Here is a 15,460-nt window from a genome sequence, read left to right as displayed (position 1 = left end):
AAGCCCCTCCCTGTAGTATTAATGGGCTGGGTATAAAGCCCCTCCCTGTAGTATTAATGGGCTGGGTATATTTCGCCCCCATTGTGTTACAATCTGAAGCTCTGCTCGTTGTTGATAAAGTTGAATTGTATACTGGCAGCGCGCTGTACTCTGGGTAGGTGACAGAGGTCATGGTTGTTAATAAAGTCTTGTTGCATGCTGGCAGCGCGCTGCAGGCCGGGTAGGTCAGGCTGTAGAGGTCACTCCCCCGCCCGCCCCGACACTGCTCCATGTGCCGGGCGCCCATCGAGTAAACGCCGGGGAGATGCTGGCGGCGCTGGGGAGAGGGACGGGGACAGCCCGGGGCCTGCTCAGGTACGAGGGGACGGGGGATTAGGGGATGGGGCAGCCCCGGGGCCCGCTCGGGTGGGGTGGGGCGGAGCGGGGGTGGGACAGGGCCTGCGCCGGTTACCGTCGGGTTGGAGGCCCGGGGTCAGTGGGAGGCGGCGGGGTGAAGCGAGGGAGGGGCCCCGAGCCGGCTGGATCGCCCCCTCCTCAGCCCAGGGCCTGTCTCTCTCCCTTTACCCCGGGGCCTCTCCCATCTCACTTCCCCCCACCCCCGGGGCCTCTCTCCTCCCCTCCCCCTCAATCCCACCCTCCCCTCCCCCTCAATCCCTCCCCCCCTCCCCCTCAACCCCAACCTCCCCTCCCCCTCAATCCCACCCTCCCCTCCCCCTCAATCCCACCCCCCCTCCCCCTCAACCCCAACCTCCCCCTCAACCCCCCCCCCCCCGGGGCCTCTCTTCCCCCCCCCCCCTCAACGCCACCCCCCTCAACCCCAACTCCTCCCCCCTCCCTCCTCCCTCCTCCCTCAACCCCACCCTCCCCTCCCCCTCAATCCCACCCCCCCTCCCCCTCAACCCCAACCTCCCCCTCAACCCCCCCCCCCCCCCCGGGGCCTCTCTTCCCCCCCCCCCCCTCAACGCCACCCCCCTCAACCCCAACTCCTCCCCCCTCCCTCCTCCCTCAACCCCAACCTTCCCCCACAGCTGCCTCCTGTCACACTAAACCGTTGCTATCTAATCTTTCGGCAGGCGAGAGCTGCGGAGGTTCTGTGCCCGGCAGGGGCTGCACACCAGCGTCTGTAGTCGCGATGATGCCTTGGCGACGCCGCCCCTCGACACATCTCCCAAGGATTACTCGCCAAAGATAAAGCAGCTGGTGCACGACATAGCAAGCCTAACGCTTCTGGAAATCTCCGACTTAAATGAACTACTCAAGGTACGTCTTTGACAAACCCTCCCTCGTGGAAGTCTGGAACTCTTTCTCCCTCCCCCCCTTCACAAAAAGCTGTTGAGGCTGGGGAGGTCAATTGAAAATTTCAAAACTGAGATAGATAGATTTATGTTCGGCCAAGGTATTAAGGGATACAGAACCAAGGCAGGTCGATGGAGTTAAGATACAGATCAGCCATGATCTAATTAAATGGCATGAGGGAGAAAGGAATAGAAGGATATGTTGATAGGTTTAGATGAAGATGGAAGGAGACTCGTGTGGAGCATAAATGCCGGCATGGACCACTTGGGCCGAATGGCCTGTTTCTGTGCTGTAGACTCGATGTAAGAGGCTCGAGGGGCTGAATGGCCTGCTCCTGTTCTTATCTGTTGACCTTATTCGCAGGTTGAAATTGCTGTCTGAATACGACAGGAGAGTGCAAATTAGGACGTAGGATTTGGGTAGACCAATAGACTCGGTCTACGTACAAGATTGTGAGGGGACTCGATAGGGTAGATGCTGAGAGGATGTTACCCCTCATGGGGCAATCTAAAACTAGGGGGCATAGTCTCAGAATAAGGGGTCGCCCGTTTAAGACAGAAATGAGGAGGAATTTCTTCTCCCAGAGGGTCGTGAATCTTTGGAATTCTTTACCCCAAAAAGCTGTGGAGGCTGAGTCATTGAATACATTCAAGGCTGAGTTAGACAAATTTTTGATCAGCAAGGGAGCCAAAGGATATGGGGAAAGGGCGGGAAAGTGGAGTTGAGGTAAAAATCAGATCAGCCATGATCTCATTAAATGGTGGAGCAGGCTCGAGGGGCCGAATGGCCTACTCCTGCTCCTATCTCTTATGGTCTTATGCCGCCTCCTCGTGCACGCGGAGATCCAGCTCATCAGCTTCAGCCCCGGGGAAGGAGGTAACAGGAAACTCCGTCCCTTTCCTAGTGATGGCTGTGGTTAAAGACTGGGGAGGGTTACGCCGGTCTTGGCCGAGAATAAATTGGGAGAGGGTAAACGATAGAATCCGTTCCACGTCCCAGGATTACTGTCCCGTCTCCCACCACTCGCGGGTTGGTGTTCCATTTATCCCACTAGTCTTTGGAGCTCCGTTGTAAAACGATTGGTGGACCGGGGGTGCGACTGGAGAAAGTGTAAGAATGGGAAAGGAACTCGGGATAGAACTCTTCCAGATTTTCATAAATTCTAATGTGGCTGATCTGTCTAAAACATGGGGGATATGCTCTGTGTGTTTGGGGGTAAAGCATTTAGTCTCTCGTTATTAGGACAGGTGACCTTTGCGTGTAACATTTACATCCTGCAACAGATCCTGTGGATTTCTATATTTACTGTGTGCAGAGCAGTTTGTTGCCTCCGAATGCCACAGTTTTGCAAAGGTAGCCCTGGAGGCTGTGCAATTGCCTGATTCTGGACGATAAATCAGTACAGTACAAGCGGTCGTTGTTTAGGGGCCTGTACAGTACAAGCGGTCGTTGTTTAGGGGCCTGTACAGTACAAGCGGTCGTTGTTTAGGGGCCTGTACAGTACAAGCGGTCGTTGTTTAGGGGCCTGTACAGTACAAGCGGTCGTTGTTTAGGGGCCTGTACAGTACAAGCGGTCGTTGTTTAGGGGCCTGTACAGTACAAGCGGTCAGTGTTATGGGGCCTGTACAGTACAAGCGGTCAGTGTTATGGGGCCTGTACAGTACAAGCGGTCAGTGTTATGGGGCCTGTACAGTACAAGCGGTCAGTGTTTAGGGGCCTGTACAGTACAAGCGGTCAGTGTTATGGGGCCTGTACAGTACAAGCGGTCAGTGTTTAGGGGCCTGTACAGTACAAGCGGTCAGTGATATGGGGCCTGTACAGTACAAGCGGTCAGTGTTATGGGGCCTGTACAGTACAAGCGGTCAGTATTATGGGGCCTGTATAGTACAAGTGGTCAGTGTTATGGGGCCTGTACAGTACAAGCGGTCAGTATTATGGGGCCTGTATAGTACAAGCGGTCAGTGTTATGGGGCCTGTACAGTACAAGCAGTCAGTGTTTAGTGGCCTGTACAGTACAAGCGGTCGGTATTTAGGGGCCTGTACAGTATAAGCGGTCAGTGTTTAGGGGACCTGTACAGTACAAGCGGTCAGTGTTTAGGGGCCTGTACAGTACAAGCCGTCGGTGTTTAGGGGGCCTGTACAGTATAAGTGGTCAGTGTTATGGGGCCTGTACAGTATAAGTGGTCAGTGTTATGGGGCCTGTACAGTGTAAGCGGTCAGTCATGATGTGGAGATGCCGGTGATGGACTGGGGTGGACAAATGTAAGGAATCTTACAACACCAGGTTATAGTCCAACAGTTTTATTTGAAAATCACAAGCTTTCAGAGGCTTCCTCCTTCGTCAGGTGAGTGTGGGATTCCATGAAAGGGTACAGCATATATAGTCAGAGAACAATGCCTGGTAATTACAGATAATCTTTCCAACTGCCCGTTATCAAGGCAATCAAAGGAGTTGAATAGTGTTCAGACAGAGAGACATTACATACAAGACTACTGAATATACAAACGGTCAGAACCCACAGACGTCCGTCCGTCCGGAAGAGACCGAGAGAAAATGACCCGTTGTATTAAAAACAGATAACATTTGTTCGCTGGTGGGGTTACGTGTAGCGTGACATGAACCCAAGATCCCGGTTGAGGCCGTCCTCATGGGTGTGGAACTTGGCTATCAATTTCTGCTCGACGATTTTGCGTTGTCGTGTGTCTTGAAGGCCGCCTTGGAGAACGCTTACCCGAAGATCAGTGGCTGAATGTCCCTGACTGCTGAAGTGTTCCCCGACTGGGAGGGAACCCTCCTGTCTGGCGATTGTTGCGCGGTGTCCGTTCATCCGTTGTCGCAGTGTCTGCATGGTCTCGCCAATGTACCATGCTCTGGGGCATCCTTTCCTGCAACGTATGAGGTGGACAACGTTGGCCGAGTCACAGGAGTATGAACCATGCACCTGGTGGGTGGTGTCCTCTCGTGTGATGGTGGTATCTGTGTCGATGATCTGGCATGTCTTGCAGAGGTTACCGTGGCAGGGTTGTGTGGTGTCGTGGACGCTGTTCTCCTGAAAGCTGGGTAATTTGCTGCGAACGATGGTCTGTTTGAGGTTGGGTGGCTGTTTAAAGGCGAGTAGTGGAGGTGTGGGGATGGCCATAGCGAGGTGTTCGTCGTCATCGATGATATGTTGAAGGGATCTGTACAGTAAAAGTGGTCAGTGTTAAGGGGTCTGTACAGTATATGCGGTCAGTTATGGGGCCTGTACAGTATAAGCGGTCAGTGTTAAGGGGTCTGTACAGTGTAAGCGGCGGTCAGTGTCATGGGGCCTGTACAGTGCAAGCGGTCAGTGTCATGGGGCCTGTACAGTATAAGCGGTCAGTGTTATGGGGCCTGTACAGTATATGCGGTCAGTTATGGGGCCTGTACAGTGCAAGCGGTCAGTGTCATGGGGCCTGTACAGTATAAGCGGTCAGTGTTATGGGGCCTGTACAGTATATGCGGTCAGTTATGGGGCCTGTACAGTGCAAGCGGTCAGTGTCATGGGGCCTGTACAGTGTAAGCGGTCAGTGTCATGGGGCCTGTACAGTATATGCGGTCAGTTATGGGGCCTGTACAGTGCAAGCGGTCAGTGTCATGGGGCCTGTACAGTGTAAGCGGTCAGTGTCATGGGGCCTGTACAGTGTAAGCGGTCAGTGTCATGGGGCCTGTACAGTGCAAGCGGTCAGTGTCATGGGGCCTGTACAGTGTAAGCGGTCAGTGTCATGGGGCCTGTACAGTGCAAGCGGCGGTCAGTGTCATGGGGCCTGTACAGTGTAAGCGGTCAGTGTCATGGGGCCTGTACAGTGTAAGCGGTCAGTGTCATGGGGCCTGTACAGTGTAAGCGGTCAGTGTCATGGGGCCTGTACAGTAAAGGCGGTCAGTGTCATGGGGCCTGTACAGTGTAAGCGGTCAGTGTCATGGGGCCTGTACAGTGTAAGCGGTCAGTGTCATGGGGCCTGTACAGTAAAGGCGGTCAGTGTCATGGGGCCTGTACAGTGTAAGCGGTCAGTGTCATGGGGCCTGTGCAGGGGCAGTTCAGAAACAGCACTGAGTGTCTTGCCAGTTCAATCTCAGAATGAAGTTTGATCTGGTAACTGGAGCCCCACTTCACACACTGTAACTGTTAAACTAACTTGATCGGCATTCTCCCCGTCTCATTTAATATTGCAGAAAATGTGGTAGAAAAGTGCAGAAATTAATTTCGAGAGAATACAGTAAGAATCAGACGGTCGATTACTTCTGCTTATTGACTTGTGAAGTTCGTGCTTCTTTCTGCGAGTTACACGTCCAGTAGGCACATCCAGATTCTGGGTCTGGTCTGCTGGAAATCAGTTCAAGTTTTCTAAACCCCTTCTGTTGCAGGGCCCCATCTCTGAAAACACCAGGCCCTGCCTCGGAATCTGAAAGTTTGCAGAAGCGGTGACAAAATAAATTGCTGGGCTGCCAACGTATGAGAAAGTTAGAATGTACTGCGCATCTGGAGATGGTCGCTGAAACGATCAGCGACGATTCCTGTGCAAAAGCAAAATACTGCGGGTGCTGGAAATCTGAAATAGAAACAGGAAAATGCTGGAAAACACTCAGCAGGTCGGGCAGCATCTGTGAAGAGAGACAGACAGACAGACGAGAGTTAGTGTTTCAGATCCGTGACTGTGTTCTGACGAACGGTCATCGACCTGAAATGTTAACTCTTGGTTCTCTCTCAACAGATGCTGCCCGACCTGCTGAGTGTTTTCCAGCATTTTCCTGTTTTTATTTGATGATTCTTGTATGTGGGAGCTTCGTTCAGTGAGCGTGTGCAGAAAGGCTGCTCAGCGATCTCGTGCTCAGCAGCCCCTTTATAAATACACCTGTCTCTGTGTGACAGGCTGTGCTCGTTCTAATGCGATCAATATTTCCTGCAGGTATAATATACGCGATATTACGAGTTGGGGTGATTTCCCCATGTGTTTCTCGCGGTGGAGCAGTGGGAATGTTCTGTGTAATTTATTATATCTGACAACACCTGTTAAAGCTCTTCTTTTATTTTAATAGAAAACACTTAAAATTCAGGATATTGGAATGATGCCGGTGGTGGGATCGACGGCAGCTGCTCAGCCTGCTTCCCAGGTAACTGCAGTTAGAGGGGAAACCCCACTGGGAGAATGGGTCTGCCTGATATCTCTCACGAGGTCATGTCCCCTCTCAAAGGAGCAAGGTGGTCTATGCCAGGGTTGGGGGGGTGCGGGGATGATCGGGGGTTGGGGGGGCGGGGTGACCGGGGTTAGAGGGGCGGGGGTGACCGGGGGGGTTAGGAGGGCGAGGGGGTTGGGGGGGGCGGGGGTGATCGGGGGTTAGGGGGCGGGGGTGATCGGGGGTTAGTGGGGTGGGGGTGACCGGGGTTAGGAGGGCGAGGGTGACTGGGGGGTTGGGGGGGCGGGGATGATCGGGGGTTAGGGGGCGGGGGTGATCGGGGGGGTTAGGAGGGCGAGGGTGATCGGGGGTTAGGGGGCGGGGGTGATCAGGGGTTAGTGGGGTGGGGGTGACTGGGGTTAGGAGGGCGAGGGTGACTGGGGGGTTGGGGGGTGCGGGGGTGACCGGGGTTTAGAGGATGGTGGGGTGGGTGATGCGGTTATAGTACAAGTTGAAAGTATGCTCATCCAAGGAAGATTCATAGTGTGGATAATGTTTAGTTTGCGCTCAATCCTTGCAGCAACCTATAGGCCTGGGCTACCGCCAGTATATGTTCCCCGTTCAATTAACATTGCATTCAACAGCTGCCCAGCAAGGTTAGCCGTGAATTATAAAGAGAAAACGGTTCAAACAGTATATAATTTGGGAATTAGGCAGTCTTTGTCTCTGAGGGTGGGACCTTTCCCAATTTCTAGATTATATGAAACTCTGAGCTAAAATTGGTGAATCCCAGCGTGGACAATACAGCCGCAGCTGAGGCAATTCTTGCAATCCAGTATTTGGAGTTGCTACCTCTCCTGATTTCTCTGTTGTCACGTTTCTCCAGCAGGCAGAGGATGAAACTGAGCCAGCAAAGAAGGAGAAAACCCATTTCACAGTGAAGCTGGTGGAATTCAAGGCGGCGGAGAAAGTGAAACTTATTAAAGAAGTGAAGAACTGCATTTCTGGGCTCAACCTTGTGCAGGTGAGGTGACCTGGAGGAAGGAAAGGTGACCCTCCCTTTAACAATCCCGTAGGTACAGGCTCCTCGCTGCTCAGAGCAGACTGTGAGCAGCCGTGCCTCAGTAGTAGCACTCTCACCTCTGTCAGTCAGAGGGTCGAGGGTACAAGCCACAGTCCAGAGACTTGAGCACAAAATCTAGGCTGATACTCCAGTGCAATACCGAGGGAGTGCTGCACTGTCGGAGGTGCCGTCTTTCGGATGAGACGTTAAACCGAGGCCCCGTCTGCCCTCTCGGGTGGACATGAAAGATCCCACGGCACTATTTCGAAGAAGAGCAGGGGGAGTTCTCCCTGGTGTCCTGGCCAATATTTATCCCTCAACCAGCATCACTAAAAACAGATTATCTGGTCATTATCACATTGCTGTTTGCAGGATCTTGCTGTGCGCAATTTGGCTGCCGCGTTTCCTACATTACAACGGTAACTACACTTCAAAAAAAAGTACTTCATTGGCTGTAAAGTGCTTTGGGACATCCTGAGGTTGTGAAAGGCGCTATATAAATGCAAGTTCTTTCTTCGAGCTGCGAATATTCAGGCGATTCTACAAGCTGGCGTTCCCAGCAGGAAGGGGTGCACGCGGACAATCGCAGACCCGCAGCCTGTGACTGCGTCAGTTCATTTTACGGTGTTGGTTTGGCTCAGTGGGTAGCACTCTCACCTCTGGGGCAGATGTTTGTGGGTCCAACTCCCTGCTCCAGGACTTTTGAGTACGGAATTTAGTGCAGTACCGATGGAATGTTGTAGAAGGTGCTGTCTTTTGGATGAGATGTTAAACCTGTTCAGGTGGTTGTAAACTATCCCCTGGCACTTTTCAAATAAGAGAGCGGGGAGTTCTCTCACTGTCTTGGCCAACATTCCTGCCTCAACCAGCGCCCTTATAGCAGATTAACTGGTCATTCTTCTCATTTGCTGTTTGTGGGATCTTGCTGTGTGTAAATTGGCTGCTGCGTTTGCCTGCATAACAACAGTGACTATATTTCGTTGGCTGTGAAGAGCTTTGGAACATCCTGAGGATGTAAATGGAAGTTCTTTTTTTCCCTTTACACGGCGCTGTTGCCGTATATGGTGCATGTTGTCTGCTTCCAAGGTTAGTTTACGTGCACGCTACTTTCACTATATAGCACACGTGTGGTACTTTCATACCGTGCAGCGACACATATACACTGGTTTCATGGTATGATGTGCAGACTTTTGCGGTGTGCAGCACACACGTACTGTGCTTTAATGTGTGTGCGTATGCTGCTTTTGCAAACAGCTTATGTTTATATAGCGCCTTTAACGTGAGGCATGTATGCTGCTTTCACTGGCCTGCAACATGGGCTTAGGTTGCTTTCCTGGTGTGTGTGTGTGTACAGAAATTAAGGATAGTATTAGGTCCAAAGAGGAGTCATATAAAGTTGCCAGAAAAAGTAGCAAGCCTGAGGATTGGGAGCAGTTTAGAATTCAGCAAAAAAGGACCAAGAGATTGATTAAGAGGGAAAAAATAGAGTATGAGAGTAAACTTGCAAGGAACATAAAAGTGGTGTGCAAAAGCTTCTACAAGTATGTAAAAAGAAAAAGATTAGTGAAGACAAATATCTTCACTTCAAAGGTCCCTTACAGTCAGAAACGGGAGAATTTATAATGGGGAACAAGGAAATGGCAGAGCAATTAAACAAATACTTTGGTTCTGTCTTCACGGAAGAGGACACAAATAACTTCCCAGAAATGCTAGGGAACCAAGGGACTAGTGAGAAGGAGGAATTAAAGGAAATTAGTATTAGTCAAAAAAAATAGTGCTGGAGAAATTAATGAGACTGAAAGCCGATAAATCCCCAGGACCTGATAATCTGCATCCCAGAGCACTAAAAGAGGTAGCCATGGAAATAGTGGGTGCATTAGTTGTCATCTTCCAAAATTCTATAGATTATGGAACAGTTCCTGCAGATTGGAGGGTGGCAAATGTAATCCCACTATTTAAAAAAGGAGGGAGAGTGAAAACAGGGAACTACAGACCGGTTAGCCTAACATCAGGAGTAGGGAAAATGCTAGAATCGATTATAAAGGATGTGATAACAGGACACTTCGAAAATATCAACGGGATTAGACAAAGTCAACATGGATTTATGAAAGGGAAATCATGTTTGACACACCTACTGGAGTTTTTTGAGGCTGTAACTGGTAGAATAGATAAGGGAGAACCAGTTGATGTGGTTTATTTGGATTTTCAGAAGGCTTTTGATGAAGTCCCACATAAGAGGTTAGTGTGCAAAATTAAAGCACATGGGATTGGGGATAATATACTGGCATGGATTGAAAATTGGTTAACAGACAGGAAACAGAGTAGGAATAAATGGGTCTTTTTCGGGATGGTAGGCAGTGACTGGTGGGGTACTGCAGGGATCAGTGCTTGGGCCCCAGCTATTCGCAATATATATCAATGATTTGGATGAGGGAACCAAATGTAATATTTCCAAGTTTGCTGACAACACAAAACTAGGTGGGATTGTGAGTTGTGAGGAGGATGCAAAGAGGCTTCAAGGGGATTTAAACAAGTTGAGTGAGTGGGCAAATACATGGCAGATGCAGTATAATGTGGATAAATGTGAAGTTATCCACTTTGGAAGGAAAAACAGAAAGGCAGAGTATTATTTAAATGGTGATAGATTGGGACATGTTGATGTACAAAGGGAACTGGGTGTCCTTGTACACCAGTCACTGAAAGCAAACATGCAGGTGCAGCAAGCAGTTAGGAAGGCAAATGGTATGTTGGCCTTCATTGTAAGAGGATTTGAGTACAGGAGCAAGGATGTCTCACTGCAGTTATACAGGGCCTTGGTGAGACGACACCTGGAGTATTGTGTGCCGTTTTGGTCTCCTTACCTAAGAAAGGATATACTTGCCATAGAGAGAGTGCAGCGAAGGTCCACCAGACTGATCCCTGGGAATGGCAGGACTGTCTTATGAGGAGAGATTGGGTCGACTCGGCCTGTATTCACTCGAGTTTAGAAGAATGAGAGGGGATCTCATTGAAACATATAAAATTCTGACAGGGCTAAACAGACTGGATGCAGAGAGGATGTTTCCTCTGGCTGGGGAGTCCAGAATGAGGGGTCACAGTCTCAGGATACGGGGTAGGACATTTAGGACTGAGATGAGGAGAAATTTCTTCACTCAGAGAATGGTGAACCTGTGGAATTCTCTACCACAGAAGGCTGTGGAGGCCAAGTCACTGAATATATTTAAGAAGGAGCTAGATAGATTTCTGGACACAAAAGGCATTAAGGGGTCTGGGAAGAGAGCAGGAATATGGTATTGAGATAGAGGATCAGCCATGATCATATTGAGTGGCGGAGCAGACTCGAAGGGCCGAATGGCCTACTCCTGCTCCTATTTTCTATGTTTCTATGTTTTCCTGGTGTGTGTGTGTACAGGGCTTTCCGTGTGTGTGTGTGTATACAGGGCTTTCCTGGTGTGTGTGTACAGGGCTTTCCTGGTGTGTGTGTACAGGGCTTTCCTGGTGTGTGTGTACAGGGCTTTCCTGGTGTGTGTGTACAGGGCTTTCCTGGTGTGTGTGTACAGGGCTTTCCTGGTGTGTGTGTACAGGGCTTTCCTGGTGTGTGTGTACAGGGCTTTCCTGGTGTGTGTGTACAGGGCTTTCCTGGTGTGTGTGTACAGGGCTTTCCTGGTGTGTGTGTACAGGGCTTTCCTGGTGTGTGTGTACAGGGCTTTCCTGGTGTGTGTGTACAGGGCTTTCCTGGTGTGTGTGTACAGGGCTTTCCTGGTGTGTGTGTACAGGGCTTTCCTGGTGTGTGTGTACAGGGCTTTCCTGGTGTGTGTGTACAGGGCTTTCCTGGTGTGTGTGTACAGGGCTTTCCTGGTGTGTGTGTACAGGGCTTTCCTGGTGTGTGTGTACAGGGCTTTCCTGGTGTGTGTGTACAGGGCTTTCCTGGTGTGTGTGTACAGGGCTTTCCTGGTGTGTGTGTACAGGGCTTTCCTGGTGTGTGTGTACAGGGCTTTCCTGGTGTGTGTGTACAGGGCTTTCCTGGTGTGTGTGTACAGGGCTTTCCTGGTGTGTGTGTACAGGGCTTTCCTGGTGTGTGTGTACAGGGCTTTCCTGGTGTGTGTGTACAGGGCTTTCCTGGTGTGTGTGTACAGGGCTTTCCTGGTGTGTGTGTACAGGGCTTTCCTGGTGTGTGTGTGTGTGTGTGTGTGTGTACAGGGCTTTCTTAGTGTGTGTATGTATACAGGGCTTTCCTGGTGCGTGTGTGTGTATACAGGGCTTTCCTGGTGCGTGTGTGTGTACCTGTGTACAGGGCTTTCCTGGTGCGTGTGTGTGTACCTGTGTACAGGGCTTTCCTGGTGCGTGTGTGTGTACCTGTGTACAGGGCTTTCCTGGTGCGTGTGTGTGTACCTGTGTACAGGGCTTTCCTGGTGCGTGTGTGTGTACCTGTGTACAGGGCTTTCCTGGTGCGTGTGTGTGTACCTGTGTACAGGGCTTTCCTGGTGTGAAGTATGCACATGATTTGTGTTTTTAATAAGTTCTAATAGAATGATACCAAACAGTGGGATACAATGAACTGCATTGTAATTCGATCATAAACACGTAAAAAATACGATCTCTTGAAGACAGCTTCAGTTGCTTTGGAGAAATGTTTCGGGCACCCTGAGTGGATGTGGTTGGACTCCAGTGATCTACGACTCCAGGGCAGATTAACCACCTGGAGTTTGAGGTGAACTTGGTGAAGGGCTGGATTGGAGCTTTTGCGTTGAGAATAAAAACTGGCCTGGATCTGTTAGATGCAAAGGATTTAAAGTGTGTGCTGGACCACCGGGAAAGTGGCTGCAATTTGTGCAGAGGTGAGCCTCGAGCTTTGGGTTATTGTTTCATATTGTAATGGATGGAAGACAATTCTAGTGATCTGTGCCTAATTAAAATTGCAAATCCACTTAAACTGTGTAACAAAATAGAATCTGTCTCCCCGTCTTACTCATGAACCACCCCGCCTCACCTCAGCTCAGCTCCACTACAGATGGCAGTGCCTTCAGCCACTTCACCCCCCGCTCTCTGTTACCTGTCCGCCTCAGTAACCACCTTTAAACCCCTCCTCAAAACTTTCACTGTGATTTTACCCACTTCGTTCCCGCTCAGTCGGTGAGACATTTAGTCAGCTGAAGGGCGGCTTCATCTTATTGCTGAACTGACCATTTAATTTTCATTTTTTTTCCCCCGTTGCTCCGCGTTCCTTGATTTAAGAAGATGGGTGGGCGGGTGGCTCTGGTCCTCGCCTGTGATGCTCTCGGGCTGATTGTCGGAGGTGTGGGAGTGTGTCGCTCGCTCTCTCTGCCTCTCGCTGTCTCGTGGGGAAGTCCATGTTTGAAGAATTCCAAGTGTAGACCTCTAGCCTACGTTTTTGGGTGTGCTGATCAACAGCCTTGTGCTACTGAAATATTTACCAGGACAATTAGCCCTTGGGTTGTGGTGAGGGATTTTTCCCCTCCAATATTCAAGGCTATTTCTACCGTTTACTTATATTCCAGTCACTGCATTTCAAGAAAAGTAATTCATTGTGTGAAGCATGTTGAGATGTTTCAGCATGGGGAGGTGCTATATAAGTGCAAGCATTATAAAGCAAGGGCTTAGGTGTGTTTCCACGGTGATGAGCATCCTCTGGCACCTCACCCCAAATGGCTATGGTCAAATCTTACTTGCTATTTGACTGTGGGAGGCATTGCGGTCAGTAACGAAAACCCTGGTTGGGGTGGGGAGAGGGGTGTGTTTTTTTTTCCTCCCCGCTCTCTGCAAACCCTCAGAGGCCACTTGTATCTCTCCCCCCTCCCCAACCCCACCTTACTACAGTCATTTCAAAAGCGAGCTGCGAGTAACATTGTATGCGTTTGTTTCTCAGGCAAAGAAGCTGGTAGAATCCCTCCCTCAGGAGATGAGAGCCAATGTCTCGAAGGACGAGGCGGAAAAGCTGAAGGCCGCCCTGGAAGCAGCAGGCGGAACAGTTCAACTAGAATAATGATCGTATTCCTGCCGACCCCAGTCTCGAGGAAGCCATGGAGACCAGTTTTACGGTCGTCCTCGACCCAGTGGACTGATTGGTGTCACTGAGCTGCTACGCTGCATCATGGGGACATAAAGTAGTTTGACCAAGATATTGTTTGTAAGTGTGTCCTGCATATTATGTTTTTTTATACCACTTCTAAAGTGCGTCGGAGGATGCGGTTATTCCTCAGATAGGACGGATGGAGATGTACTGTAAGTGCCCAGCCTGTATAGCAACTTTACTGGGAAATCAACTGCGAATCTCCATGTAACTGCCCGTCTCATTTTCATCCAACATTAAATGAGAAAAAAACCCACATTTTTAAAACTCCAGAGATGAACGTGTTTGATGTGCCACCCTGTGACCGATTGTTATTGGTGGTTTCGGGCCATGGGTGAACTCTCCTTGGGATTTAGTGATGGATCCTGAGAGCAGGAGTGTAATTGAAAGGGGGTGGTGGAGGAGGAGGCTTCAGTAAAGGGACAGCGCTGCTTGTGTCGGTGTGAAATTAATAATTAATAGACTATCTTTCCCAAATCCAGACCTTATTCTCTTCCCTGCACCCCCCACACCACCCCAAGACTGAGATAAATAACGAGTGACAATTCAATTTAGAGATCTTCAAAGGCATGAAGTGGGGTTTTCTGGTACATTGGAAGTGTCACGATGCAAAGATGAAGTTTTAGCAAAGTTCAATTCTTCTGAATTGCATCGAAGGCTTGTCCCTTCCATTTAAAAGATGGTATCCTGTGAAACGTGGGCTAAAGGATTCTGTGGCGCTAATAACCACTCTGCGCAGTGTCATACACGACAGGTTGAGGGGATGGGGGGGTGGGGGGCGTTATTTGTATCCAGTAATGTGCCCCCAGCAGCCCAGGGCTCTGCTGATGCAGCGGCCAGTTTGTGGAATGGAACGCTTTCTGTGCAAGTGTTTTGTGATGTGGTGCTCGACCTGGTGCCGTGCTGATGTGAATCAGATTGAGATTAAAAGCATTGACTTTGTTGAATGACTGGTAACGTTAACCAAAGTGTTTTAAATAAAGAAATAGAACAATCCTCTCTGAGGCCTTACGTTCTGTAAAGTGGGATCTGACTGCATTAAAAGAAACCGTTTCAAAATTGCCTCAACAAAGAAACCATTGATTCGCCACTGTCTCTGATTTCCTGCCCCTCACCTTCATCCCTCCCTCTACACCGTCTTTCAGCCTAAAGATTAGGCAGTCAGGCTGTTGCTGGAGTCCGATAGACACTATTGTAGAATTGGGGATCTTCTGTACTGGATCGCTGATAACTTGCTTGTAGAGACTGACAAGATTTGTCAGCTTTGGACAGTTATGGTCAGTTTTGGACAGTGGACTTGCTTCCATTAGGACTCTGGGCATTAAGTACCTGTGCTGCTGTTGGCCTGAGTCTTTTCGTGGGTCAATGATTAGCAGGAACCTGTCTTGACTTTCATCCCACTTGTTGGATTATAAAACTCTTGGGGACAATGCTGTAAGCAGCACTGTCCCCTGGTGGTGCCTCCTTCACACTTTCTGATGCTGAGTGCGGTTCCATCTGGTCATCAAACCAGCAATCGCGGCTCGCTCAAGGCCAGGAGTTGGCCAAAGGTTCTTTCGGTGCTCATCGTTGACGGGAGGAACAGTGCGAATGCCGTGGGGAAGGGACACAGTTCCCAGCCCGTCATCCCGTTATTCACCGGGATATTAACTGGCACGGATTCTGTTTTAAGTGCAGCCTGTACAGAACAGTTAAGCAGTGTGGTATTATCTGCTGGGTGAGGTAAAGGGACAATAACAGGTGTCCTATGTTTACTTCATAAGGTATTTACTGTGATCGGGGTTACACTAACGCAAGCGCGGCAGAGAATAAAGTTGCAGGTTTCAGTTCTTAAGGAGACTTGGTCTTTTTACACATGGGGACACATAGGAACAGG

The 15,460-nt window shown here is 49.9% G+C and overlaps 1 protein-coding gene across 2 annotated transcripts; it reads left to right on the top strand.

Annotated features, from left to right (window-relative positions):
• Positions 1-209: 209 nt before the first annotated feature.
• Positions 210-14,583, top strand: mrpl12 (mitochondrial ribosomal protein L12). Of its 2 annotated transcripts, none has more exons than XM_068003942.1 (5): positions 210-354; positions 1,074-1,260; positions 6,353-6,427; positions 7,320-7,454; positions 13,381-14,583. In XM_068003942.1, the coding sequence occupies exons 1-5, from the start codon at positions 305-307 to the stop codon at positions 13,495-13,497; spliced, it is 564 nt and encodes a 187-aa protein (XP_067860043.1). In that variant the 5' UTR covers positions 210-304; the 3' UTR covers positions 13,498-14,583. The 2 variants fall into 2 exon arrangements, with proteins under 2 accessions (XP_067860043.1, XP_067860042.1); XM_068003941.1 differs by having other exon boundaries at positions 213-354; positions 7,317-7,454.
• Positions 14,584-15,460: the final 877 nt, after the last annotated feature.

The sequence above is a fragment of the Heptranchias perlo genome, chromosome 23 (genome assembly GCF_035084215.1).
Source record: "Heptranchias perlo isolate sHepPer1 chromosome 23, sHepPer1.hap1, whole genome shotgun sequence".
Taxonomy (NCBI): Eukaryota; Metazoa; Chordata; class Chondrichthyes; order Hexanchiformes; family Hexanchidae; genus Heptranchias; species Heptranchias perlo.
The sequence above is the reverse complement of the archived record's forward strand: the minus strand, read 5'-3'. Positions and strand labels throughout refer to the sequence as shown.

Bases quoted from the DNA above. Each gene is read 5' to 3' on its own strand.
- mrpl12 (XM_068003941.1), top strand. From the start codon at position 305: ATGCTGGCGGCGCTGGGGAGAGGGACGGGGACAGCCCGGGGCCTGCTC. The intron at 355-1,073 runs GTACGAGGGGAC...ATCTTTCGGCAG, and splicing joins ACAGCCCGGGGCCTGCTCAG to GCGAGAGCTGCGGAGGTTCT. The intron at 1,261-6,352 runs GTACGTCTTTGA...TTATTTTAATAG, and splicing joins ACTTAAATGAACTACTCAAG to AAAACACTTAAAATTCAGGA.